The following is a 23,269-nucleotide window of genomic DNA, read 5'->3' as shown; positions in this document are numbered from 1 at the left end:
TTGTATTAACAGCTTTTCTGGTAGTAGACAACAACATTTTGTTTTTTTGTGTATCAAAATGTTGACGAACTTTGATGAGGTAATAGATTCTTTGCCAGAAAGGGAAGTACGCCATATAAAGTTGTGGCATGATTAGAGAGAAATAAAATGCTAGGATTGAGGAAATGTGTACCGTCTTGCTTGCCACTTGTCTTTACTCGTTTTATGTATTCTACATTTAATTTTATGTCACTTTAAACAGCAAGTTATTAGCCAATAGGCAGTAAAGACTGCAAATTTTCTGAAGAATTCTTGTTCTCCCGGTTACAAATAATCCCATCCACTATTAAGTGCGAGATTTTTTAAAGAGGGGCAAGATGTCAAACCGGCCAACTGGGAGCAGGAGAGGCACCACAGGACATTTTAATTTCCACTGGCCTGAATATAGTTTGATGGCACCCATTACAAAATATTACACGTTTGAATTCCACAGAGCGAAATACAGAGACATGCGATGGAAGAATGCTGTGTGAAGAGGCGTGGCACTGCACTTCGGCACACTAAGACCAAATAACATGTCTCACGTTCCCTTGATCATATATGCTTTATGTATCAGACTCATCAGAAAGATGTGTGCTACAAAATGAAGATATTTTTGAAAAGTCAATTTTTTAAATTTTTGGCGTCCTACCTCAAACGCTCGAGGGAGGGGGAGTGCCACTATGTAATATTGCCCCGGTTCGGAAATATCGTAGATCCGGAAATGATGCGCAGAGCAGTCCGAGTTGTAGTGGGGAGGTGGTAGTCTCCACGTGACCGATGTTTACATTTAGTGAATTTGCTGTTTCCTCTTTGTTTACTGCTCTCACATCAAATGAAAAACAAAATGGATTTCTGTGGCCGGGAGCTATCAAGTGAATGAAAATACATTCACATATTTACGGAAGGCTAATATATGTTATTAGTTTCAAATTTTATCACCTTGTACAACAATGAAGTTATTTTTGTTGGTTTGCTAAAGAAATTTTGTTTTTATTAATCTTATACACTGAGGCAGTCAATGTGTTTGAAACAAAGTGTTTAGTTCCACACTATTGGCTAATTTCAACTGCTCGCTGCATTTCAAGTGCACGTTTTCATCTTCTAGCGTGTATGCCATTATGCCATAGTAAAGAATCAAAAATGAGTTCATATAGTACTGGTACTCCAAGAAAATTGACATCCCGAAACCCACACTGAAAAGCTTAATATCAGGTCGAGGCCTACTTCATTGGGAATCTGGACATACAAATGTGCTCTTTAAGTATCCACTTTAAATGTGCCATTTTAGTATGGTTCATGAAAATCATATGTCCTTGGAGTGTCCTCTGATTTCTTCTTTTATGACATAATGTAAGATCTTTTACTGTTTTACACGCACGAACATGCGGGCTTCCTGCGTCATAGCGCTGCCAAAGTGTGGTGGCGCGTTATCTGGCCCTCTCTGACGACTACTGAAACGAACCTATTTCTAACAGGTTGCGGGAAAATATTGCGAATGGTCGTTTGAAAAGTGTTACTTTCAAAGTAAATTTCCTTTTACGCAAGTTGATCTATGTGCGAGAATGTATGATGAATTTCTTAAACCACAGAGCGTTTGATGAAGAGCCATTAGAAGTATTTCGAGCCCAGAAGATCAGACATTCATGTCGTTATTATGAGCAAATTGATGTAGTGTCACGGGAAGCTCTCTCTCCTCTGCGGTAGCTAATTTATTTGTGGAAAACTTTGAGGACAAATCACTGGACTCTGCTAAAAATTTTACTGGCACTTTTGTGCGATGATATATCTTAAAGCATAACATGCTCAAAAAAATATCAACATTATATGTGAAAGCTTAGCTTCTCTTGAAGCTTATTGACATTAGAGACCAATATTATATGTGAAACCTTTGCTTTTCTTGTAGCAACGCTACATATATTAATTTAAAACATTAACTTTTCCTGTTTGTGTATCCGCGCTACTTAACGGTGATGTTGGTATTAGCTGACAACATCACGTGTCCTGTGGTCTGAATATCCGCTGTCATCGGGATCACGTGACAAGAGTTATGACTGGCTTACAAAAGCGCATCACAATCTCGGTTACAATGGTTCGGAAAGTAGCACGATGTGTTTAGCGGAATTTGAATTTATACTTTTGCAATACGAAAATATGCAGTGTACATGTTGCTGCACATCAAAAATCTTTCCAAAAGGAGTTTTCTTCCCTAAGTTTCGTTTTCTAAAGTGCCGGGAAATTCTACACCTGTGTATAAAAACATTCATTCAAAGGATTGATAAGTTTTACAGTTCCAAGGGAAACTATACTGTCACTTAATTATACAGAAAAAGTGTGTTTTTGTCCGGGAGAAAGTGTATTTTTAACCGGGAAATCCGGGAAACATCCGGGAATTTTTTTTCCTTGTTCACGTATACACCCTGATTAATCGCCTTGCAGAACAATGAAGTTATTTTTGTTGGTTTGCCAAAGAGATTTGGCTTTTATTAATCTTTTCTGCTGAGACAGTCAATTTATTTGAAATGAAGTGTTTAATTCCACACTACTGGCTAGTTTCAACTGTTCGCTGCATTTCAAGTGCACATTTTCATCTTCTAGCATGTATGGCATTATGCCTTAATAAAGAACCAAATAATGAGATAATACAGTACTGGTAGTTGAAGAAAACTTACACTGAACAGCTTAATGTCAGGTCGAGGCCTACTTCATTGGGAATCTGGACATGCGAATGTGCACTATTAGCCAAATTATGCATTGTAATATGGTTCACAAAATTCCAGTGCTCTTGGAGTATCCTCTGATGTCTTGTTTCTTTTATGACACAATGTAAGATCTTTAAATGTCTTCCACGTATGAACATATGGGCTTCCTATGTCATCGTAGCTGCGCAAGAGTGGTGACGCCTGTTATCTGGTGCTCTCTGGCAACTCCTGAAACTGATTTATTAAATCACAGAGTGTTTTACACTCATTTAAAAATCAACTCTTTGAGGACGAGCTATTTAGAAGAATTTTGAGCCCAGAACATTACATTTGTGTGATGAAAGTGTAACATGCGCAAAAGAGATCAACATTACATGTGAAAGCTCAGCTTCTCATGGAGCTTCTTAATCTATAGGCATTGGAGAGCGGGTGTGGTAATTACGATGATAAATAATCACTCGCACTCCCGTCACTTACCATGGATACTTTTATTCTCGCAGTGTATACACAGTGCGTGTAGTATAGAGCATGTACTACAGAGAACTGATCTGATAATAATAATAATAATAATAATAATAATAATAATAATAGTAATAATAATGAGCGTATGGCATTGGTGGCCGGAAGACCCCTCACGGGCGGTTCGGTCGCCGCTCCACAAGTTGTTTAACGCCACTACGGCGACTTGCGAGTGAATGAGGATGAAATTATTATGAAAGACACACAACATCCAGTCCTCACGAGGCAGAGAAAATCCCTGGCCCGCTGGGAATCGAACCCGGGTCCCCGTGCGTGGGAAGCGAGAACGCTACCACAAGACCACGAGCCGTGCACACTGATCTGGTAAAGATTCAGTTTTCTCGCTGCGGTAGGGTAGCGATATTATTGCGGGGTGAGCCAGTGGTTCTATGTTGCCACAAATCTTAGAGACCAATATTATGCGTGAAAACTTTGCTTTTCTTGTAGCAACACTGTGTATATTAATTTAAACCATTAACTTTTCCTATTTGTGTGTTCGTGCCACTTAACAGCTATGTTCCTGTTGGCTGACTACATCACGTGTCCTATGCTCTGAATATGCGGTGTTTGATGGAATTCGCCTTTATACTTTTGTAATATGAAAATATGCAGTGTACATGTTGCTACACATCAAAGATCTTTCTAAAACGTATTTTTCCCCCCTCCTGAGTTTCGTTTTCTATAGTGCCGAGAAATTCTACACCAGTGTATAAAACCATAGCCATTCAAAGCATTTATAACTTTTTCAGTTCTGAGGGAAAGTATACTGTCACTTAACATGGAAAAAGTGTATTTTTACCTGGGAGAAAATTTATTTTTAACCAGGGAATCCGGGAATGTTTTTTCCTTGTCCACATAATCACCCGGTAGAAAAATTACTAACTATGGCAAAAATAGAGAGGATATAAAATACAGGCTTGGAAGACAAGAAAACTCTCTTTGAAGAAGGGACATTTGTTAAGATCAAATACAAATTTTAAACTATTGGGATGTCTTTCCAGAAGATATTTAAGGTATTTTTGTCTGGAGCATAGCCTTCTATGGAAATGAAATGTGGACAACAAGCAGTTCGGACAATATAGAATATAAACTTTTGAAATATGGTGCTACAGAAGAATGCTGAATGCTGGGTAGTTTGGATAATGCTGCCAACTAATCATTAACTTGTGGAGTTACTTGACAGGCTGGAAATTTAAGGTTACTTCATGTATCTGGCCTCACACGTTACATCACTTATTAACCAAAGGTAAAAGAATAGTCAATCTAATACAAAGTGAAAAAAATAACAAATAATCAGAAATGTCTAAAATTTTTCTAAAGTAGAATACATTTATCCACAAAGATGTATTTCTTCTTTTCTTCGGATAACTTCCACAGTCTTTTGATGAAAAGGAAATACAGAATTCATGGATAAGTATGAGAGTCTAGATAAGTTGTGGCATCTGTGGTATATCTGACAATAATGCAACAACATGGGAATTCCACGATGTACATTGAGCTAGTAAGGCAGAGTGTATCTGCATGCCAACATAAACTAGGGATCCAGTGCAGGAGGTGAAATGAAACATGAACATTGGAACTCTGTGTAAATTTATTGTACATGCATACAAATAGAACAAAAGTTAATGAAAATCAAATACTGTCTTTCAAAATGGTCCCACACTGCATGCACACAGTTTTGCCAACAATAGGGGAGGTGTTGAATACCATTGGCATTACTGTCGAAGTGTGCCATCTGTTACCAAAATGCCGTGAGGATATCCACACAGTTTGCGGAGCGCCTCCTCTTCAGTTGTGGAGGTCAAAGGCAGATGGACGGATGTCTAGTGAGTAAGATGTGCGGGAGAGGTTCTCCCACCCCTACCTCTGTTCACAATTCTTGATGATGTTTGCAGTATGGGCTGTAGCATTATCATGAAGGGCGATTTTCTAGAATACTGTGTCTATCATACATCAGATGAGCATGACCTTCATGGCTGATGGATTCTGTTGCACTTAGCTGTGGGATGCACACTTCATGGGGAGTTTGTTGTAGCTGCACATCCACATCAGAAAGCCTCCAGCCAACATGCAACTGTGAGATAGGGCAATGCCCTGTCACCCACAGTTACTTATAGTTCCGCATGACACTGAGTAGCACTTCTGACAGTGAGAAAGGCAGTTTCCACATATGCTCGCTATTCCATTTTGTTTACACCCATCTTTTAGCATGGCGAAGCCCACACTGAATGTTTCAAGCACTAGTAGTGAGCAATCCTCGCATGCAGTCGCAGTCTGCTGGTTGATTTCAGTACTGATTGCCACAGACTTTCGAATGTATTTATTGTGATGCCACATGTTCACAAAATATACCATAGTTACCATGTCTTATGGAATGGCCCTTGCAGTTGATTACAGAGGGCAGTTTTTTTTTTTTTAGTTTGATTGTCATGGCTACATTTTAAAAAATCTTTTACATAATTTGTTAAGTTTTCTTAAAAACATTAACTCTTTCATTCAACCATATTGAAAGGATAGACTGCTTCTCACCACATAAAGGATGTGCTGATTTGCAGACAGGCACAAAGAAAGAATGGCAAAAATATTTAAGCTTTCGGATGAAGTCCTTCTTCTACAGTAAAAAATTTAGTCACTCAAGCACAACTCACACACACATGGCCACTGTTTCTGAGCACTATGGCCCGTCTATCTACCTCTATTAACTCTTTCATTCCATTTTTATAGTTATCATTTTTATACACACACACACACACACACACACACACACACACACACACACACACATCTAGAATATTTGGTTCATTTACTAGACGACACAAAAATATACATGACCATGTTCAAAGGAAGAAGAAACAAAACAGTTAGAAAAGATTGAATGACAAAACAGCTGCATTGAATGACTTAATGCTTTCATAGGTGATAGGGCGAAACATTTGTTTAATATAGGCCTACATAGAATTACAGCTTTCAGTGAAGATAATGATTTACGAAAATACTCTTTTAGTAAAACTTTAAATGTACTTTTGTGAAAAATATAAATAGTAAAGTCTAAACTATGATTATGCACAAGGAAAAACAGAATGCTGTCAAGTGAAATATGAATTCATATACATTCAATTTTTCTGCTACTGTAGAGTGTAATCATTGTAAGCCATAAAACTGTGACTAAAGTTATATTCTCTGCATATTTCAGGAGTTTTTTCAACATTTCAAACATCAGCTCCAATCCTTATCTAAAAAAAAACAGTGTTTGCTTTTGGCAATTGCTAGCATTATCCAGTTGAGAGGAGGGCATAGGGAATCTTTGCAAAGATTTTGATAAGGAGGATCAAGTTGTAAGAGGAGCAGGGGACAGCATGAGGTGTCGTCAAAAATTACAGCATTAGCGATGACCTGGATGAAGTAGGTGTAGGAAATACACGAGCCACGTGAGCACAGAGTTGAGCAGGCTGCTGCTGACTGAAATGGAAATGCACACGAACACGAGTACAGTCCCTGTTTCTATAATTGGGAAATGGTTTTATACTAGAACCAGCCTACACCTGAATAAAAGAGGCTAAGATTGGTTGGTTGAGCTTCTAGCAGAAAATGTACAAGTGGGCACCATCACAAAATGTAAGATCCCTGTAGTTACTAATGTCAAAGAGGTACGTTTTTTGGAATTGAATCAGTGTTCAAGCACCCTGTTATGAAAGAAGTCAGAATAAGAGAAGAATCACACAAATGGGTTATGAATGTACAGAAAAGTAAGGTTAGCTTATTTCATCAGAATATTAGAGGACTGAGTTATAAGGTAGAAGGGCTCCTTGTCTGTTGAGAAAATTTAGAGAGCTGTGAGAAGATAGATGTCCTGTGCCTATCTGAGCACCAAATAACCAAAGAATTAGAGAAGTTAAATGTAAAGACTACACTCTAGCATCTTACTCATGTAGAACTAATATGGAAAGAGGAATAGTTGTTACATATATTAACGCAAGTTCGAAAACGTTGAGACAAGCAGATTTTGTAGTAATCAGCTCATAGGTGTGTGTGACTGTGAATTAATACTGAAAAATAGTCCACTCTCAATGGCAACTGTATGTAGATCTCCACTGTGAAATTTCGAATTGCTTGTAAGGAATTTGGATTCCTTACTATGCTATTTGTCAGACAGTAGCAAACAGTTAATAGTCTGTGGTGATTGCAGTGTAGATTTTGTAAAAGATTATGGTAGAAAAAAGGATCTTTGGATCATACTACACATCTGTTTTGGTTCAGCAATGCACAATAGCCTACAGAAGCTAGATAACTACAAGTATAAAGGTATCAGAGTCTGTACTGGAGCATTCAAATTGGGTCCGACTAATGCTTTGCTGGTGGAAGTAAATGAACAAAATAAATCCCTGTCAAATTATTCTTGAAATGTCTCCACTTCTTACATGACAGCTTATGGACAAAGATTAGAGATCTCACTGCAAGGTGGTATGGAGGCAGATATTGGATTAAGAAAAAGCTACTGCCCTTAGCAGAATTGTACTTCAGTGCCTTGTCTTTCCCGGAATACATTGCCTCTTCCTCAAATTTAAGCTGCTCAAGCACGCCTTATTACAACACTAGTGAAGCTGAATATCAAGACACACAATGCAATCATCCAAGGTACACTGAATGAGAAAATTTTAGGTGACAACGCAGCCAATGACCATCCTCACAATATTTTTACACAGATGAGTCTAAAAACAAGAGTTAGGGCGGGAGGTGCATTTGGAGATGGCAAGATTAATCAAGGAGGAAATTCAAGCACCCTGAAGTTGCGTTCATACTGCCTATGGAACATATAGCAGATTTAGAGGAACTTAAATACACAAAAGAAATGCTAGAAGAGACAATTATAATTTTAACAGCATTGATGCTGTTAAAATGATACAATGACAGCAGTGCCAAAAATTATCTGGCAAATCCCATTATAGAACCAGTTCATGAGCTTTCCCGCTTAAATAAGATAACCATCATGCTGAAGGTTCACCGTAGAATAAAAGGAAACAAGAAAGTAATTATTCTGGCCAAGGAAACTGTGTACATTGGTTAGTTGAAATATGATAAAATACCACCCACTGATCTTCTTCATACCATGAGGACTATAATCAGTGCATGAAGGACTGGAAACCTCCAATGGTCTTACAAAATTAAAGTGAGAACACTATGCCGCAGTGGTACCAAATCCCCATCATGTCCTTGGTACCAAAATTGCAGATACAACAGAAACTTCATAATGACAATGACATGACTTCCATTCAACCACGGGAGATTATGGCAACATCTCTACCACCTCAATGTGATACCATTTTCTCCATGTTAATGTATCTGTGAGGAAGATATTAATCACGTTTTCTTTGGCTGCCACAGATGGCAGAAACTGTGAAACTGATACAGGACCTGATGACCTCTGGAAATGCTTTACTAACAAACCTTAAAACTCTTTTAGCAACAGAAGACCAAAAAGGGTATAAGCTCCTATATGATTTTGTAACAGAGGACAAAATAAGAATAGAGGAAAAATAATTTTTTGTGTTATAACATAGTAAAAATGTTAATTTGCTGAGATCATTGACTTAAGTCTAGTTAAATGGCTGTAACAGATTAATGCTTTTTATGGTTCTGAGGATGGCTGCATGGGTGAAACACACCCCACCCCAAAAAAAAAAAAAAAAAAAAGAAATGAGAGAGAGAGAGAGAGAGAGAGAGAGGAGAAGAAGAACTTTCCAACATGGGTGGATAAAGACATTATGACCCTAATAGATGATGTTTTCAATAATTGGTGCTCTATGTGATTACGATCCATAGGGTGTAATGCGCAATCCGTGCTTCATCACTAGTCACAGTGTGACTCAAGAACTCATCACCAACCTTGTTATAGCACTCGAAAGTGGGCAAAGAATGTGCCCTTCACTTTGTTTTGTGTTCTTCTGTCAACATTTTCGGCATCCATCTTCCACACACTTTTTTGTAGTGAAGTTTGTCATTAACAGTATGAAAAACTGCTCGTCTTGAAACTTGTGGAAATTTACGATGCATTTCATCAATAGTGAGCGCCTGTTTTTGTGAATCACCTTGCCAACTTTTTGTGTCAAGTTGTCATTCATGACAGTAGGCCATTCAGATTGATATTCATCAGGAATGTTTGCTTTTCCTTTATTAAAAAGCCTACAAAATTTACACACATTTCCATCTCATTCTTTATACCTGCACCACAAACTTCAACAAGCTGCAAATGAATTTTAACAGGACGAATTTGTTTTGCATTTAAGAACCAAAATAATGAGCGCACTTCACAATTGGCAGGATTACTGATTGACATGGCGACAAATGGACGTCATGTGACAGGATGCTTGGACACAATGTGCTATCAGTTCTTACTTTAAAAATGACCCTCATAAATATGTACATGTGTAAGGCTCCCTTTTGACTTGGTATCAAGACGTGTGCCCTTCCTTCTGCTCTAAGATGATACAGATAATCAGGAATTCTTATTGAGACTGGTGGTAATATGATTAAAGCACTATACTTCTATACTATTATATAATATTCTACCTGTTCACACTTAACTTGCATTTTTCACGTTTACCCCCAAATAATAAAATGATTTTTAAGATGGTTCTGTAAACACACATATGGTGAGGTCCAGTCTCCAGTGATCTCTGTACTAACTCATCATTTTATGTTCAAGATTTTGTGGATTATTTGACATTCTAATTTTACTATCAACCATATGACAAACACTGGTGATTTCTGGTGAGTGCAGCTTCTTCGTACATTGCCATTTATAAGTAAAATGATGGTGTTGCTGATTATCATTGAACACATTCGTATTTCACTTTGTGTTTGTTGGTCTGTTGTTTGCATTACAATGTAGTGCTGTTGAAATTGCGATCACATTGGTAATGAAATCTTACGTTTTGTCATTTCTTATTTTCACATTTGATATGTTCCACTTAGACATTTTGTAAGTATATCTTAATCCGTTGTAGTGGATTACCAGTTCTTCCATTTATCTCTAACATGAGAGTAAAATTTCAACATTATTACTCTGTGTAGGCAGATGTGTTAGTCAAAGTAAAACGTGTTTGTTATTTTTTAGCTTTCTGTGTATGTATTCATAATGAAAGAAAACTAACAAAAAACTAAACTTGTTAGAATTTGTGTCAGAAAGTTGCCTTTGTAGAATTTTATTAAATGTGCAAATAATATGTCTACTTACAATAGATTGCTGCTGAATGAGACATTTATGACTGTTATAAGACTTTTTATAAGAAGGCACTTATTTCTTAATTTTTATTAAAGAAATGTTTATGAAAGAAACGCTTGTGAAATGAGAACTTTCTAAAAATAAGATGTTTATATAATGAAGTGTTCATAAAAAGAGACTTGTTTCTGTAACAGTTATCTTGAAGTGTCCATCTTGAAGTGTTCAAACATTTAATACTAGAAATCTTATTTAAAAAAATAAAAACCAAAAGTAATGCATGTGATTCTTCAGTTTCTCCTGGCGTATTTCTAGCTCTAACTGTCCATGGGTGTACTGCCAATCCATAGTGTCCAACAGGCACAATATTTCGACACTCGGACATGTCGCCATCATCAAGTGTGCTGAAGTACTGAGCTCCCCTTGAGAGGCGTTCTCTCCGCTGTCCGTGCTCACGCGTCTGCGGTCACTGAGACACTGGCATTGGTGTCTGTGGTGGCGTCAGTGCAATTGAGGAGGGGATTTAAGACGGCCGCCCGCCCTCAGGAACTCAGTTATTCAGTGCACCTGATGATGGCGACATGTCTGATCGTTGAAATATTGTGCCCATTGGACACTATGGACCGGCAGTACACCCTTGGACTGTTTGAGCGGAAAAGTAATACAGACTAAAATGAAAAATAATGAGAAAACTAAAGCAGAAAAATGAAATGAAATATATGAAGGTACAGATCGGTGGATGTAAATGCATTTTGCATGCTTGAAACCATGGGAACTGGAAACACTGAACAACAGTGTACAGACAAAAGCTATTTGACCATATGGGGCCTTATGATGTAGTTATTTCTCACCATGTCTCACAGTTTCACTTCCTTTCCTGTTATTGATTAGCATCAGAAAATATTTAGATTCTCTTAGATCTGGCTTGTTGTGCTTAATGGGCCACAATTTGTATGTGATACCAATGTTTTAGACTGTTCTGTTTGAATATGATGAAAATATTTTTTTGATATATGTTTATTATCTGTCTTTTCACACTCTCAGAAATATAACACCTGTAGCGACTATAATGTTTTATCTTGAATTTAATGAACAGTAACTGTTCAGAGCCTAGCCGTGAGCAGCTGCCACCAGCTTCAGCAGAGGATTTTGAGGCACTTGAAGCCAACATACCTGTTCAAGTGTTTCAAATAACATTCTTCAAACCAGAAATACAACTGCAGCTGGCGACTCATCCTCCCTTTGAGCCCTCTGTTATGCAGGCAAACAGGAAACGCAAGGTTAGCTCCATTCAACATAGCATTAATGTCATTGATTTTTTTTTAAATTCCTGAGCTGCTTGTAGAATGTAATCTGTTTCTTTGATGCATTTTGCTTACTGTGTGTGAACTGTAAATGTTTGAGTTGTGAATACAATGTTTTGTGAAACCTGGCCTTTTGTGGGACTAGTCTGATGCTGTTGTTCTTTTAGAAAACTGTCTGCCTGTTTTGTATGTTATTGATGTGAGAGACGACAGACATTTGAAAATGACAGATGATATACAAGAAAACCCTTGGTGGTCCATGGTGAAAACGTAGAAATGGTAGCACATATGAACTCAGTAATGTGACGTGATGACTAAGCATAGGAACCATAATCTGGAAGTGATAAGTGCAATCTTCAGTTTACATTTTCTAATCAAAAAATTTCTGTTGTATTCCTAAATCAGTTCAGGCAAAAGCAAGGAAGGCTCTTTTAACCATAGAATGGTGTATCTCTTTCCTATCACAACAGTGATAGAGGGAATCTATCTATAATGTTGTTTTTTTGCTTTCCTTTTTGAATGTTATATTTTAGGACAGAAAAAAGTATATACAGTAAATTAAACAATGGAAATTCCAGGTAGGGATATCATCAATAAAAGAAAAGATTGCTACTCACTCTAAAGAGGACCTGTTGTATTGCAGACAGGCACAACAAAACTACTGTTACTTGGTTAGCTTTTGGGCAAAACCTTTTTCAGAAAAGAAAACACACACTTCACACAAGTAAGCACACCTCATGCACATGTGACCATCGTCTCCTGCAGCTTGCACCAGAATGCACTGTCATGTGGAACAAAAGATGCAATCTGAATGGGACGGAGGAGCAGGATACAGGTGGGGCGGGGGGTGGGGGGGGGGGTGGGGGGTGTCTGGCAGAGCATGCAGGGACTCTGGATGGAGGTGTGACAAGACTGCCACAAAGTGCAATGTTAGGAGGCTGTGGGGTAATAAGTTGGGACAGGTAGGGGTATGGGACGTGGAAAAGGAGAGGAACAAGAAAGGGGAAAGGCACATTGGCAGAAGGCACCACACAGTGAGGGTGAGAAGATGTGAGGTGATAGGGCAGAGAGGGTTCAAACTGTTCAGTGGAAGGTGTGGAGCAGTAGGTTGCCATAGGTTGAGGCCAGGGTAATTTCGGGAGCGGAGATTGTGTTGTAAGGATAACTCCCATTTGTGCAGATCTGAGAAGCTTGTGTTGGAGGGGAGGATCCTCGTGACACTTATTGTTGAAGCAGCCATTGAAATCAAGTGTGTTATGTTAAGTTGTGGTAACAGTCGTCTGCTTTGCTCTAGCGCACAGTTTGATGACGGCCGTTCATCCTGGTGGACAATTGGTTTGTTATCATCCCAATATAAAAGGCTGCAGAATGATTGCAGCGGAACTGGTATATGACATGGCTGCTTTCACAGGTGGCCCATCCTCTCATGGAGTAGGATAAGCCAGTGACACTACTGGAATAGGAAGTGCTGGGTGGGTGGATTGGGCAGATCTGGTACCTGGTACTTCAACTGGGATATGATCTTTGGAAGGATGTCCCTCATTTCAGGTAATCAGAGCGCTGACGAAGGATGTGGTTTAATTGTTCCAGTCCCGGGCGGTATTGTGCGACAAAGGGGATGCTCCTTTGTAGCTGGTCCTTTCAGAAGAAGAGAGGAAGCCACACACAACCTCAAAACAAATCCTGACCTAATCATCCTACCTGCAGACAAAGCTTTCACCACTGTCATTATGAATCACAGTGACTACTTTGCTGAAGGCGACTGCCAATTGTCTCACTTCTCGACTAATAAAATCTGCCTGAGTGGCCCCATCCCAAAAGTCCAACATAACCTACAAATCCTGTTTAAGGCCTTAAGCCCTACCAAGAACCTCTCCCCAGAATCCATGTCCCTCCTCACCCCAGAGGCACACCACACATCTACCTTCTACATGCTCCCCAAAATCTGCAAATCCAACAATCCTGGACTCCCCTCTGTAGATCGTAATTGTGCCCCCCACCAAAAGAATTTTGGCCCTCGTGACCAATACCTTCAACCAGTTGCCCATAATGTAGCCTCCCACATCAAAAGATACCAACCAATTCCTTCACTGACTTTCCACCCTCCCCACCACTTAACCTCTTGAACCCTTCCTGTCACTGTTGACGCTACCTCCCTGAACACCAACATACCTCATACTCGTTGGTCTTGCCACCTTTGAACACTACTTTTTCCAACATCCTTCAGGCTCCAAAACCATTACCTCATTCTGCATACATTTTACTAACTTTATCCTAACTGACAACTACTTCACCTTTGAAGGGAAGGTATGCAAACAGATCTGTGGTACAGCGATGGGCACCCCCATTTCATTCTCCTGTGCCAACCTGTTTATGGGCCATCTAGAGGAGACCTTCCTTACCTCCCAAAACCCCAAATCCCTGGTCTGGTTCAGGTTCATCGATGATATCTTCATAATCTGGACTCAGAGCTAAGGTACAATATCCTCAATTTTTTTTCAACCTCAGTACCTTCTGCCCCATGTGCTTCACCTTGTCTTTCTCATCCCAGTGTGCCACCTTCCTGGACGTTGACCACCTCCTCTCTGATGGCTGCCGTAACACCTCTGTCTACATTTAACACACAACCACCGACAGTATTACGTTTCAACGGTGTCACCTGTTCCACACCAAAAAATTTCTCCCATAGGGCCTGACCACCTGGGGACGACATATTTGCTGGGACAAGAACTCCATTGCCCAGTATGCTGAAGCTCTCAGCAAGGCCTTCACAGACAGGCACTATCCTCCTGACCTAGTCCGCGAACATATCTCCCATGCCATTTCCCCCACACACCCCCCAGTCATCTCACCAACTACAAAGAAGTGTCCCCTCCATCACCCAATACCACCTCGGACTAACATGATTGAACCACATCCTTCATCAGGGGTTTGGTTAGCAGTCGTCATGCCCTGAAATGAGGAACGTCCTACCCAAGTTCATTCCCACTCTCCCTAAAGTAGTGTTCTGTCAAAAACCCAACCTTCACAACATGCTAGTCTATCACTGTACCACTTGCAATCCCAACTCCTTGCTACAGGGATCATATCCCTGTGGAAGACCCAGTGGTCAGTTCTTGCCCAATCCACCCATCCAGCTCTTCCTATTCCAGTCCTGCCACAGGTTTATCCTACCCCATCAGAGGCCAGACAGTCTGAGAAAGCAACCATGTCATAGACCAGCTCTGCTTCAATCATTGCACAGCCTTTTATATTGGTATGATTACCAACCAGCTGTCCACCAGGATGAATGCTCATTGTCAAACTGTGGGGAAGAGCAAAGTACACCACTCTTTAGCACAACATGCAGCTGAACAGAAGATGGTTGATTTCAATAGATGCTTCACAACTCAGGTCATCTGGAGCCTCCCCTCCACCACCAGATTTTCTGACCTGTGCAGATGGGAACTATCCTTACAACACACCCTCCACTCCTGAAATTACCCCGGCCTCAGCCTACGGTAACCTACTGTCCCACACCTTCCACCCAACAGTTTTCACTGTCTCTTCACCCTTATTGAGTGTAGCCCTCTGCCAATGCACCTGTCTCTCTTTCCCCCATCTTGCTTCTCTCCTTTTCCGCACCCTGCTTCCTTCCCCCCCTCCCACATCCCTATCCGCCCCCACCCCCAGCCCCACCCCCACCCTCCCTCACGGGTCCTTGCTCCACAGTCTCTCAATGGTGCACCTGGAGGCATTCTTACCATGCCTACCATGTCTACCAGACAGCATTCTTCTCTCCCTCCACCTGTATCCTGCTATTCTTTCTTGTCCCCCGCCATCTCCAGACTTTTGCTTTTGTTCCATGTGACACTTGCATTCCAGTCCAAGCTGCCAGAGATACACCGGTCATGTGTGTGTGAGGTGTGCTTGTTTGTGTGAATGAATGAATGAATGTGTGTGTGTTCCTTTTTTTGAAGCAGTCTATGGCAAGAATCATAAAAGGAGGTTGTATACATGGAAGAATCCTGGAGATACTAAAAGGTATCAGATAGATTATATAATGGTAAGACAGAGATTTAGGAACCAGGTTTTAAATTGTAAGACATTTCCAGGGGCAGATGTGGTCTCTGACCACAATCTATTGGCTATGAACTGCAGATTAAAATTGAAGAAACTGCAAAAAGGTGGGAATTTAAGGAGTTGGGACCTGGATAAACTGACTAAACAAGAGGTTGTACAGAGTTTCAGGGAGAGCATAAGGGAACAATTGACAGCAGTGGGGGAGAGAAGTACGGTAGAAGAAGAATGGGTAGCTCTGAGGGATGAAGTAGTGAAGGCAGCAGAGGATCAAGTAGGCACAAAGACGAGGGCTAGTAGAAATCCTTGGGTAACAGAAAAAATATTGAATTTAATTGATGAAAGGAGAAAATATAAAAATGCAGTAAATGGAGCAGGCAAAAAGGAATACAAACGTCTCAAAAATGAGATTGACAGGAAGTGCAAAACGGCTAAGCAGGGATGGCTAGAGGACAAATGTAAGTATGTAGAGGCTTATCTCACTAGGGGTGAGATAGATACTGCCTACAGGAAAATTAAAGAGACCTTTGGAGAAAAGAGAACCACTTGTATGAATATCAAGAACTCAGATGGATACCCAGTTCTAACCAAAGAAGGGAAAGCAGAAAGATGGAAGGAGTATATAGAGGGTCTACACAAGGGCGATGTACTTGAGGACAATGTTACAGAAATGGAAGAGACTGTAGATGAAGATGAAATGGGAGATACGATACTGCGTGAAGAGTTTGACAGAGCACTGAAAGACCTGAGCCGAAACAAGGCCCCTGAATTAGACAACATTCCATTAGAACTACTGACGGCCTTGGGAGAGCCAGTCCTGAAAAAACTCTACCATCTGGTGAGCAAGATGTATGAGACAGGCAAAGTATCCTCAGACTTCAAGAAGAATATAATAATTCCAATCCCAAAGAAAGCAAGTGTTGACAGATGTGAAAATTACCGAACTATCAGTTTAATAAGTCACAGCTGCAAAATACTAACACGAATTCTTTACAGATGAATGGAAAAACTGGTAGAAGCCGACATCGGGGAAGATCAGTTTGGATTCCGTAGAAATATTGGAACACGTGAGGCAATACTGACCTTACGACTTATCTTAGAAGAAAGATTAAGGAAAGGCAAACATACGTTTCTAGCATTTGTAGACTGGGAGCAAACATTTGACAATGTTGACTGGAATACTCTCTTTCAAATTCTAAAGGTGGCAGGGGTAAAGTACAGAGAGCGAAAGGCTATTTACAATTTGTACAGAAACCAGATGGCAGTTATAAGAGTCGAGGGACATGAAAGGGAAGCAGTGGTTGGGAAGGGAGTGAGACAGGGTTGTAGCCTCTCCCCAATGTTATTCAATCTGTATATTGAGCAAGCAGTAAAGGAAACAGAAGAAATATTCGGTGTAGGTATTAATATCCATGGAGAAGAAATAAAAACTTTAAGGCTCGCCGATGACATTGTAATTCTGTCAGAGACAGCAAAGGACTTGGAAGAGCAGTTGAACAGAATGGACAGTGTCTTGAAAAGAGGATGTAAGATGAATATCAACAAAAGCAAAACGAGGCTAATGGAATGTAGTCGAATTAAGTCGGGTGATGCTGAGGAAATTAGATTAGGAAATGGGACACTTAAAGTAGGAAAGGAGTTTTGCTATTTGGGGAGCAAAATAACTGATGATGGTCGAAGTAGAGAAGATATAAAATGTAGACTGGCAATGGCAAGGAAAGCGTTTCTGAAGAAGAGAAATTTGTTAACATCGAGTGTAGATTTAAGTGTCAGGAAGTCGTTTCTGAAAGTGTTCGTATGGAGTGTAGCCATGTATGGAAGTGAAACATGGACGATAAATAGTTTGGCCAGGAAGAGAATAGAAGCTTTCGAAATGTGGTGCTACAGAAGAATGCTGAAGATTAGATGGGTAGATCACGTACTTAATGAGGAGGTATTGAATAGAATTGGGGAGAAGAGAAGTTTGTAGCACAACTTGACGAGAAGAAGGGACCGTTTGGTAGGACATGTTCTGAGGCACCAAGGGATCACAAATTTAGCATTGGAGGGCAGCGTGGAGGGTAAAAATTGTAGAGGGAGGCCACGAGATGAATACACTAAGCAGATTCAGAAGGATGTTGGTTGCAGTAGGTACTGGGAGATGAAGAAACTTGCACAGGATAGGGTAGCATGGAGAGCTGCATCAAACCAGTCTCAGGACTGAAGACCACAACAACAACAATGGCAAAAAGCTAAGCTTGTAACAGTCTTTTCGTTGAGTCTTTCTGCAACTTAAATGTTATCTTTATGGTGAGTAGCAATCTTTCCTTTTATTGTTAAACAGTAAAGTAATAATACTGAGTGACAAACAAAATTTTGTGTGACAGAAAAGGGATGGGGGATATTGTTTTGGGATCATTGTGCTAACTTTTATGAAACAATCCAACAATTGCTTTATGAGAAAATTACGAACTTGTAAAATAGTAGAACTGAACTTGTGTTTTGAATTTGATAAAAAAAAAGGTTGTACAGTAGGACATAGGACATTTGTTTGCATATAACATTGGAATTCAAGAAACTGAATGTAATCTCCATTTATTTTAATTCTTGCTTGTATTGTGGAATAATAGTTCCAATACCATCAGTTTTATGTTGTAAATAAGAAGGAAGTTTGTGGCAACAGTGGATGGTAAGACAAAATTAATTTTTAATGTAATACCACACCAATGATTAGAAAAAGCAAACAGAAAAAAATGTGGCAGTCAGATGAAAAATATGAAGCTGTTACACTTGCCCTTGGTGTACTCACCGTATGGTGGTTTTGCACTGCTAGAGCTCATCTACATTCCATCTCAGTTTGTCATTGAGGGATTATACTAATGACCAGTAACCAAAATACTTTTTCTTAAAAACTGCATTGAAATTGGATGTCTTGAAGAGTAGCTTTATCTATTTGGTGGTGAAAAGGCACATCAAATAATTAGACATAATATATGTTCTGGTGATTACTATTTTATGTAAGCCTTTGTTGTAATCAGAACTCATTGAAAGAGACTGATAGTATTAGTTTGTTGTACCCACTGGCACTGCATTTTGCTCAGCTCCTCCTAACAATTTTATTTTGTATTGTTCAGAGTATACAAAGCTTTTTCTGTCAGCCTAGCTGTAGATTGCTACCCACAACTTTTTTTTCTATGTTGCTGATTACTACCATATTGCTCATTCTCACTGACCATGTATTTTTTCTTGGATACACTCTTTAAACAACACACTTGGGTCAATACGTTATCGCCTAATTGCCTTTGCTTTGCTCTCATTTTTCTGCTTTTTTCTGTTCCTCTGTCTCCAAACCAATGTCCTTTCAACTTCTTTCCTCTTTTCCACTGCACTTTTTGTCTCTGACATTTGTATTCTCTCACATACCATTTCATTTGTTCTTGTTGTGCAGTTTTCTCCTCCCATGCTTGCCATACTATCACTAGACAATACTTTGTGTATTTTAGTAACATTCTGAATTAAAATTTCTCACATTGATTTATTTTTCTGCTGCTGTCTGCATGTACCTGTTGGTCCAAAGACCTGCAGCATTTCTACATTGTTGTCAGTTTTGCTACTTAATTGTTTGGTTCTGTGTAGAGTGAGTCAAAGCCATGTCATTCTCGCAATTGCTTAGCCTGAGAGTGAATTTGCGTGAAAAATGTGAAGTGAAATAGAGTGACACATTGTGTGCTTTCATTTGGTGAGAAACTGCTTTATACTAAGCTGAAACTGGACAGTGGCGACATCATGAGGATATGAATTAATATTTCTGCCATTATGATCTTATTATTTTTGTTCTAATGTTGAGAGACAAATATTTCTAAAATTTGGATTTTATTACAAAGAAGCAGAAACTTCAAGTTGGTTGAAGCTTTTGTAGTTGCAGTTATAGTTTGATGAATATTCTTTACCTCTATCTGCGTATTGATCTCCCTAAGGATGGAAGATGTATGTAAATGTTCCTGTGATACAGAGCAAGAAGAGACACAAAGACTCTCATTTTGCATACATGTCACAAAAAAACCACCAAAGATTTCTTTCACTTACAGTAAATATTTTGTGTAATTGAGTTGCCGTGTAACTTTAAAAATTTGTTATTTGAATTTATTGTGTGACATAGTTGACACACATTACAATGGAACAATACTAATGTTATTTGTAATTAAAGCAGTTTAAAGATTCTTTATATTTATTGTGTCACATGGTTGACACACATTGCAATGGAACAATTATAATGTTATTTGTAATTAAAGCAGCTCAAAGATTGTTAAGATTAATATTAATACAAAACTACCACATCTGTATACCCACATATTATGTCTCGTCTGGTTTCCTTTGAATGAACATCACCTGGGAATACTTGCAATAGCCTTCACAACAAATCCTCATAGAGTTGTGCCAGTATAGTGACTTAAGAAGTATAGTTATCTTATACAATGTCGAAAGCAATTTCTGGAACACAATGTCATATAAGCACTCCATCAGCTGTCTGTCAGAAGCATGGCGAGTAGTGAGTGCAGGCAACTTGGCGTACTGTGTACACTAGCATATATAAGATGATGTTCCAGAGTTTGCATTTAATGTTGCATCTCATAATTAGAGTTGCTAAGTCACTATATAGGCTCAACTTTGTGGGGAACATTATGAAAACAGTTGCAATGTTACATGATGAGGAAAACAGGTTGTGACATAATAAATGTGTATCCATGCAGTTTTAGTCGTTTTTAATAATAATAATAGTAGTAGCAGTAGTAGTAGTAGTAGTAGTAGTAATAAAATGACCTCTGGAGCTCACGATGACTGGTGATTCTTTGTATGTTTTAGAGATCAGCACGAATACAACCATTGTGTCAGCTTGCACCAAATTCCTTACCTCAAGTAACTTTGGAATGTCAGTGCCTGGATGCAAAGATGGTGCGACCTATGTATCCTAAGCGGCTAGTGAAGACAACATGCCAATTACCATCTCCGCCTCAGCACATGTTTGATATGTGCCATTCAATGTTTAATGTGAAGGTATGATTTTACAGATGGAACCTATAAAATACATTTTGTTCAACAAAGCTGCTATATAAAATAATAGCTCCAAGATATATCTCTTTACTCTAAGGAGCTCCATATAAAGCAGCCAAAAATAAGGGGTAGAATGATTGTTCTTTGTCTTATATCCATAACTGAAATTTTGTATGACACTTGTAAGAGCCAGTAAATTGTGGGTGTTAGATAATGCTACTTATGTAGAACAAATGGTCCTATATGACATGTGAACAAAATTTCTGATGTAGAGATAAAAATGTAGGGTGCTCAACAAACAAAAAATCTGAGATTGTAAAATGCAAATTCTTGATCTAAGGTTGTAAAGTATCAAAAGATTTTACTGACATAGTGCTACATACATACACATACACAAACAAACAAACAAATTGTTGCAGTTGCTCTGTACCCAGATGTTTGATGTGTCAGTGAGATGAAGTAGTGTATTCAACATACCCAGGAATCCATCCTGGATTTTCCATTGTTAGATACCCAGGAGCCCATGGTTCTTTATATGTCAAAGTGATAAAAGGTTTAGCTACCATTGAAGAATTATAAAGAAGTGCTTTTATAAGCCTAGGACTAGTTAGAAGTTGGAGATACTGCTGTAGAATACATACAAACTATTCCTTAAATACAAAATTGTTAAGGCTTTCGTGGCCACTTGTTGACAATCTGCCTATTGCCTTCTGTCTCGGGTTCTTTGGCCGACGTTCATTTAATGATTTTTCTGACGTTTCGCCAGCACGAGTGGCTGGCATTGTCAAAGCTTCACCCTCCATTGCCGGTGGTGAACTGGAGCTGAGCTCGCGGCCGCAGACTATATGTACCTGGCGCACCAACGTCCGAGGGCTTCTCTGCGGTCATTTCCGGTGCGGTTCTCCTCTTGCTACCTGCGACGGTCGTTCGCTGCAGTATGGGAAGCCAGGATCCGTTTACCTTAAGGCTTTCCTCTTTCTTGTTGAAACTGTTTGCGTGATTTTGCACGTTAACAGTTTCAACAAGAAAGAGGAAAGCCTTAAGGTAAACGGATCCTGGCTTCCCGTACTGCAGCAAACGACCGTCGCAGGTAGCAAGAGGAGAACCGCACCGGAAATGACCGCGGAGAAGCTCTCGGACGTTGGCGCGCCAGGTACATATAGTCTGCGGCCGCGAGCTCGGCTCCAGTTCACCACCGGCAATGGAGGGTGAAGCTTTGACAATGCCAGCCACTCGTGCTGGCGAAACGTCAGAAAAATCATTAGATGAACGTCGGCCGAAGAACCAGAGACAGAAGCCAATATTCCTTAAATGCCAATTTTATCTTCAGAAAAATATTGTGCTGCTTTCGTATTTCATATCAATGCACACTTCACTGCAGAGTGAGAAAATACATCCTGAAAGCTGGGCAATATTCATAAAGTATAAAATAAGGAGAAGGCAACCACTCATTTGTAGTGGACTGATGTGTGACACATAGATACATGTATCAGAAAACAGTAATCACCCTAACCTTTTGGCTCTTGCTCTTTTACCGAAGTAAGTAGACACATTCATACAAACAACCACAGACACCCAAATGCACACTCCTGCAGCCACTGATTTTAGTTTTACTTTTTGGGTACTCCCTCATTTTTTATTGATCTTCTTTTCAGTGGGAAGATGTTCAAGCAGTTGTTGGTCTGCATTGGTAACAATAGCATAAACCTTCCTCTGGCAACAAGTGTAGGTTCTTTTTCTTTCTCCGGCTATTTTAATTTTTTTCTCTCTCTTCCTTCCAGTGTTCAGTGTTTGCTGTCTTTATTCCCATTTTCTACTACACTGTATCTATCACTGAGGTGGGAAGCATTGACTACTAAAATTACCTTTATAATGTTCCACTCTTGTTGCCTATTCTCCTTGTTCAAAGATATGTTTATTGGCTTTGTAAGAAGATTTGCATGTAGTCAGTGTATGTATCTATTGTTGAAATGATGTGACACAGTGTGTGGTGCCTTTTCCTTTTTATACTGAAATAGTGTCTGCAACATCTACATCTAAATCCATTCTCAGCAAGCCACTGAGTTGTGCATGGCAGAGGGTACGTCCATTGTACCAGTTATTAGAGCTTTTTCCATTTCCATTCATGTATGGAGGTCCACCCTGGTAGCTGAATGGTCAGCGTGACAGATTGTCAATCCTCTGGGCCCGGGTTCGATTTCCGGCTGGGTCGGGGAATTTTCTCCACCCAGGGACTGGCTGTTGTGCTGTCCTCATCACCACCCTCTCATCTTCATTGACTGCAGGTCACCGAAGTGGCATCAAATTGAAAGACCAGCACCTGGCGAGTGGTCTGCCTGACAGGGGGCCCTGCACGACGGGGCCCTAGCCATACGGTTAAATAAATAAATGTATGGAGCATGGGAAAATGACTATTT

At 39.6% G+C, this 23,269-nt stretch overlaps 1 protein-coding gene across 1 annotated transcript in view; it reads left to right on the top strand.

Annotated features, from left to right (window-relative positions):
- LOC126474722 (intermembrane lipid transfer protein VPS13B) overlaps nucleotides 1–23,269 on the top strand; it is a 205,982-nt gene that overhangs the window by 108,773 nt on the left and 73,940 nt on the right. Inside the window, exons 13-14 of the mRNA XM_050102201.1 lie at nucleotides 11,566–11,738; nucleotides 20,664–20,855. Of these exons, the coding sequence (XP_049958158.1) occupies nucleotides 11,566–11,738; nucleotides 20,664–20,855 (365 nt within the window). The remainder of the gene's footprint in view (nucleotides 1–11,565; nucleotides 11,739–20,663; nucleotides 20,856–23,269) is intronic.

Source organism: Schistocerca serialis, chromosome 4 (assembly GCF_023864345.2).
Source record: "Schistocerca serialis cubense isolate TAMUIC-IGC-003099 chromosome 4, iqSchSeri2.2, whole genome shotgun sequence".
NCBI classification, from domain to species: Eukaryota; Metazoa; Arthropoda; class Insecta; order Orthoptera; family Acrididae; genus Schistocerca; species Schistocerca serialis.
This window is presented reverse-complemented; position numbering and strand designations above follow the sequence as displayed.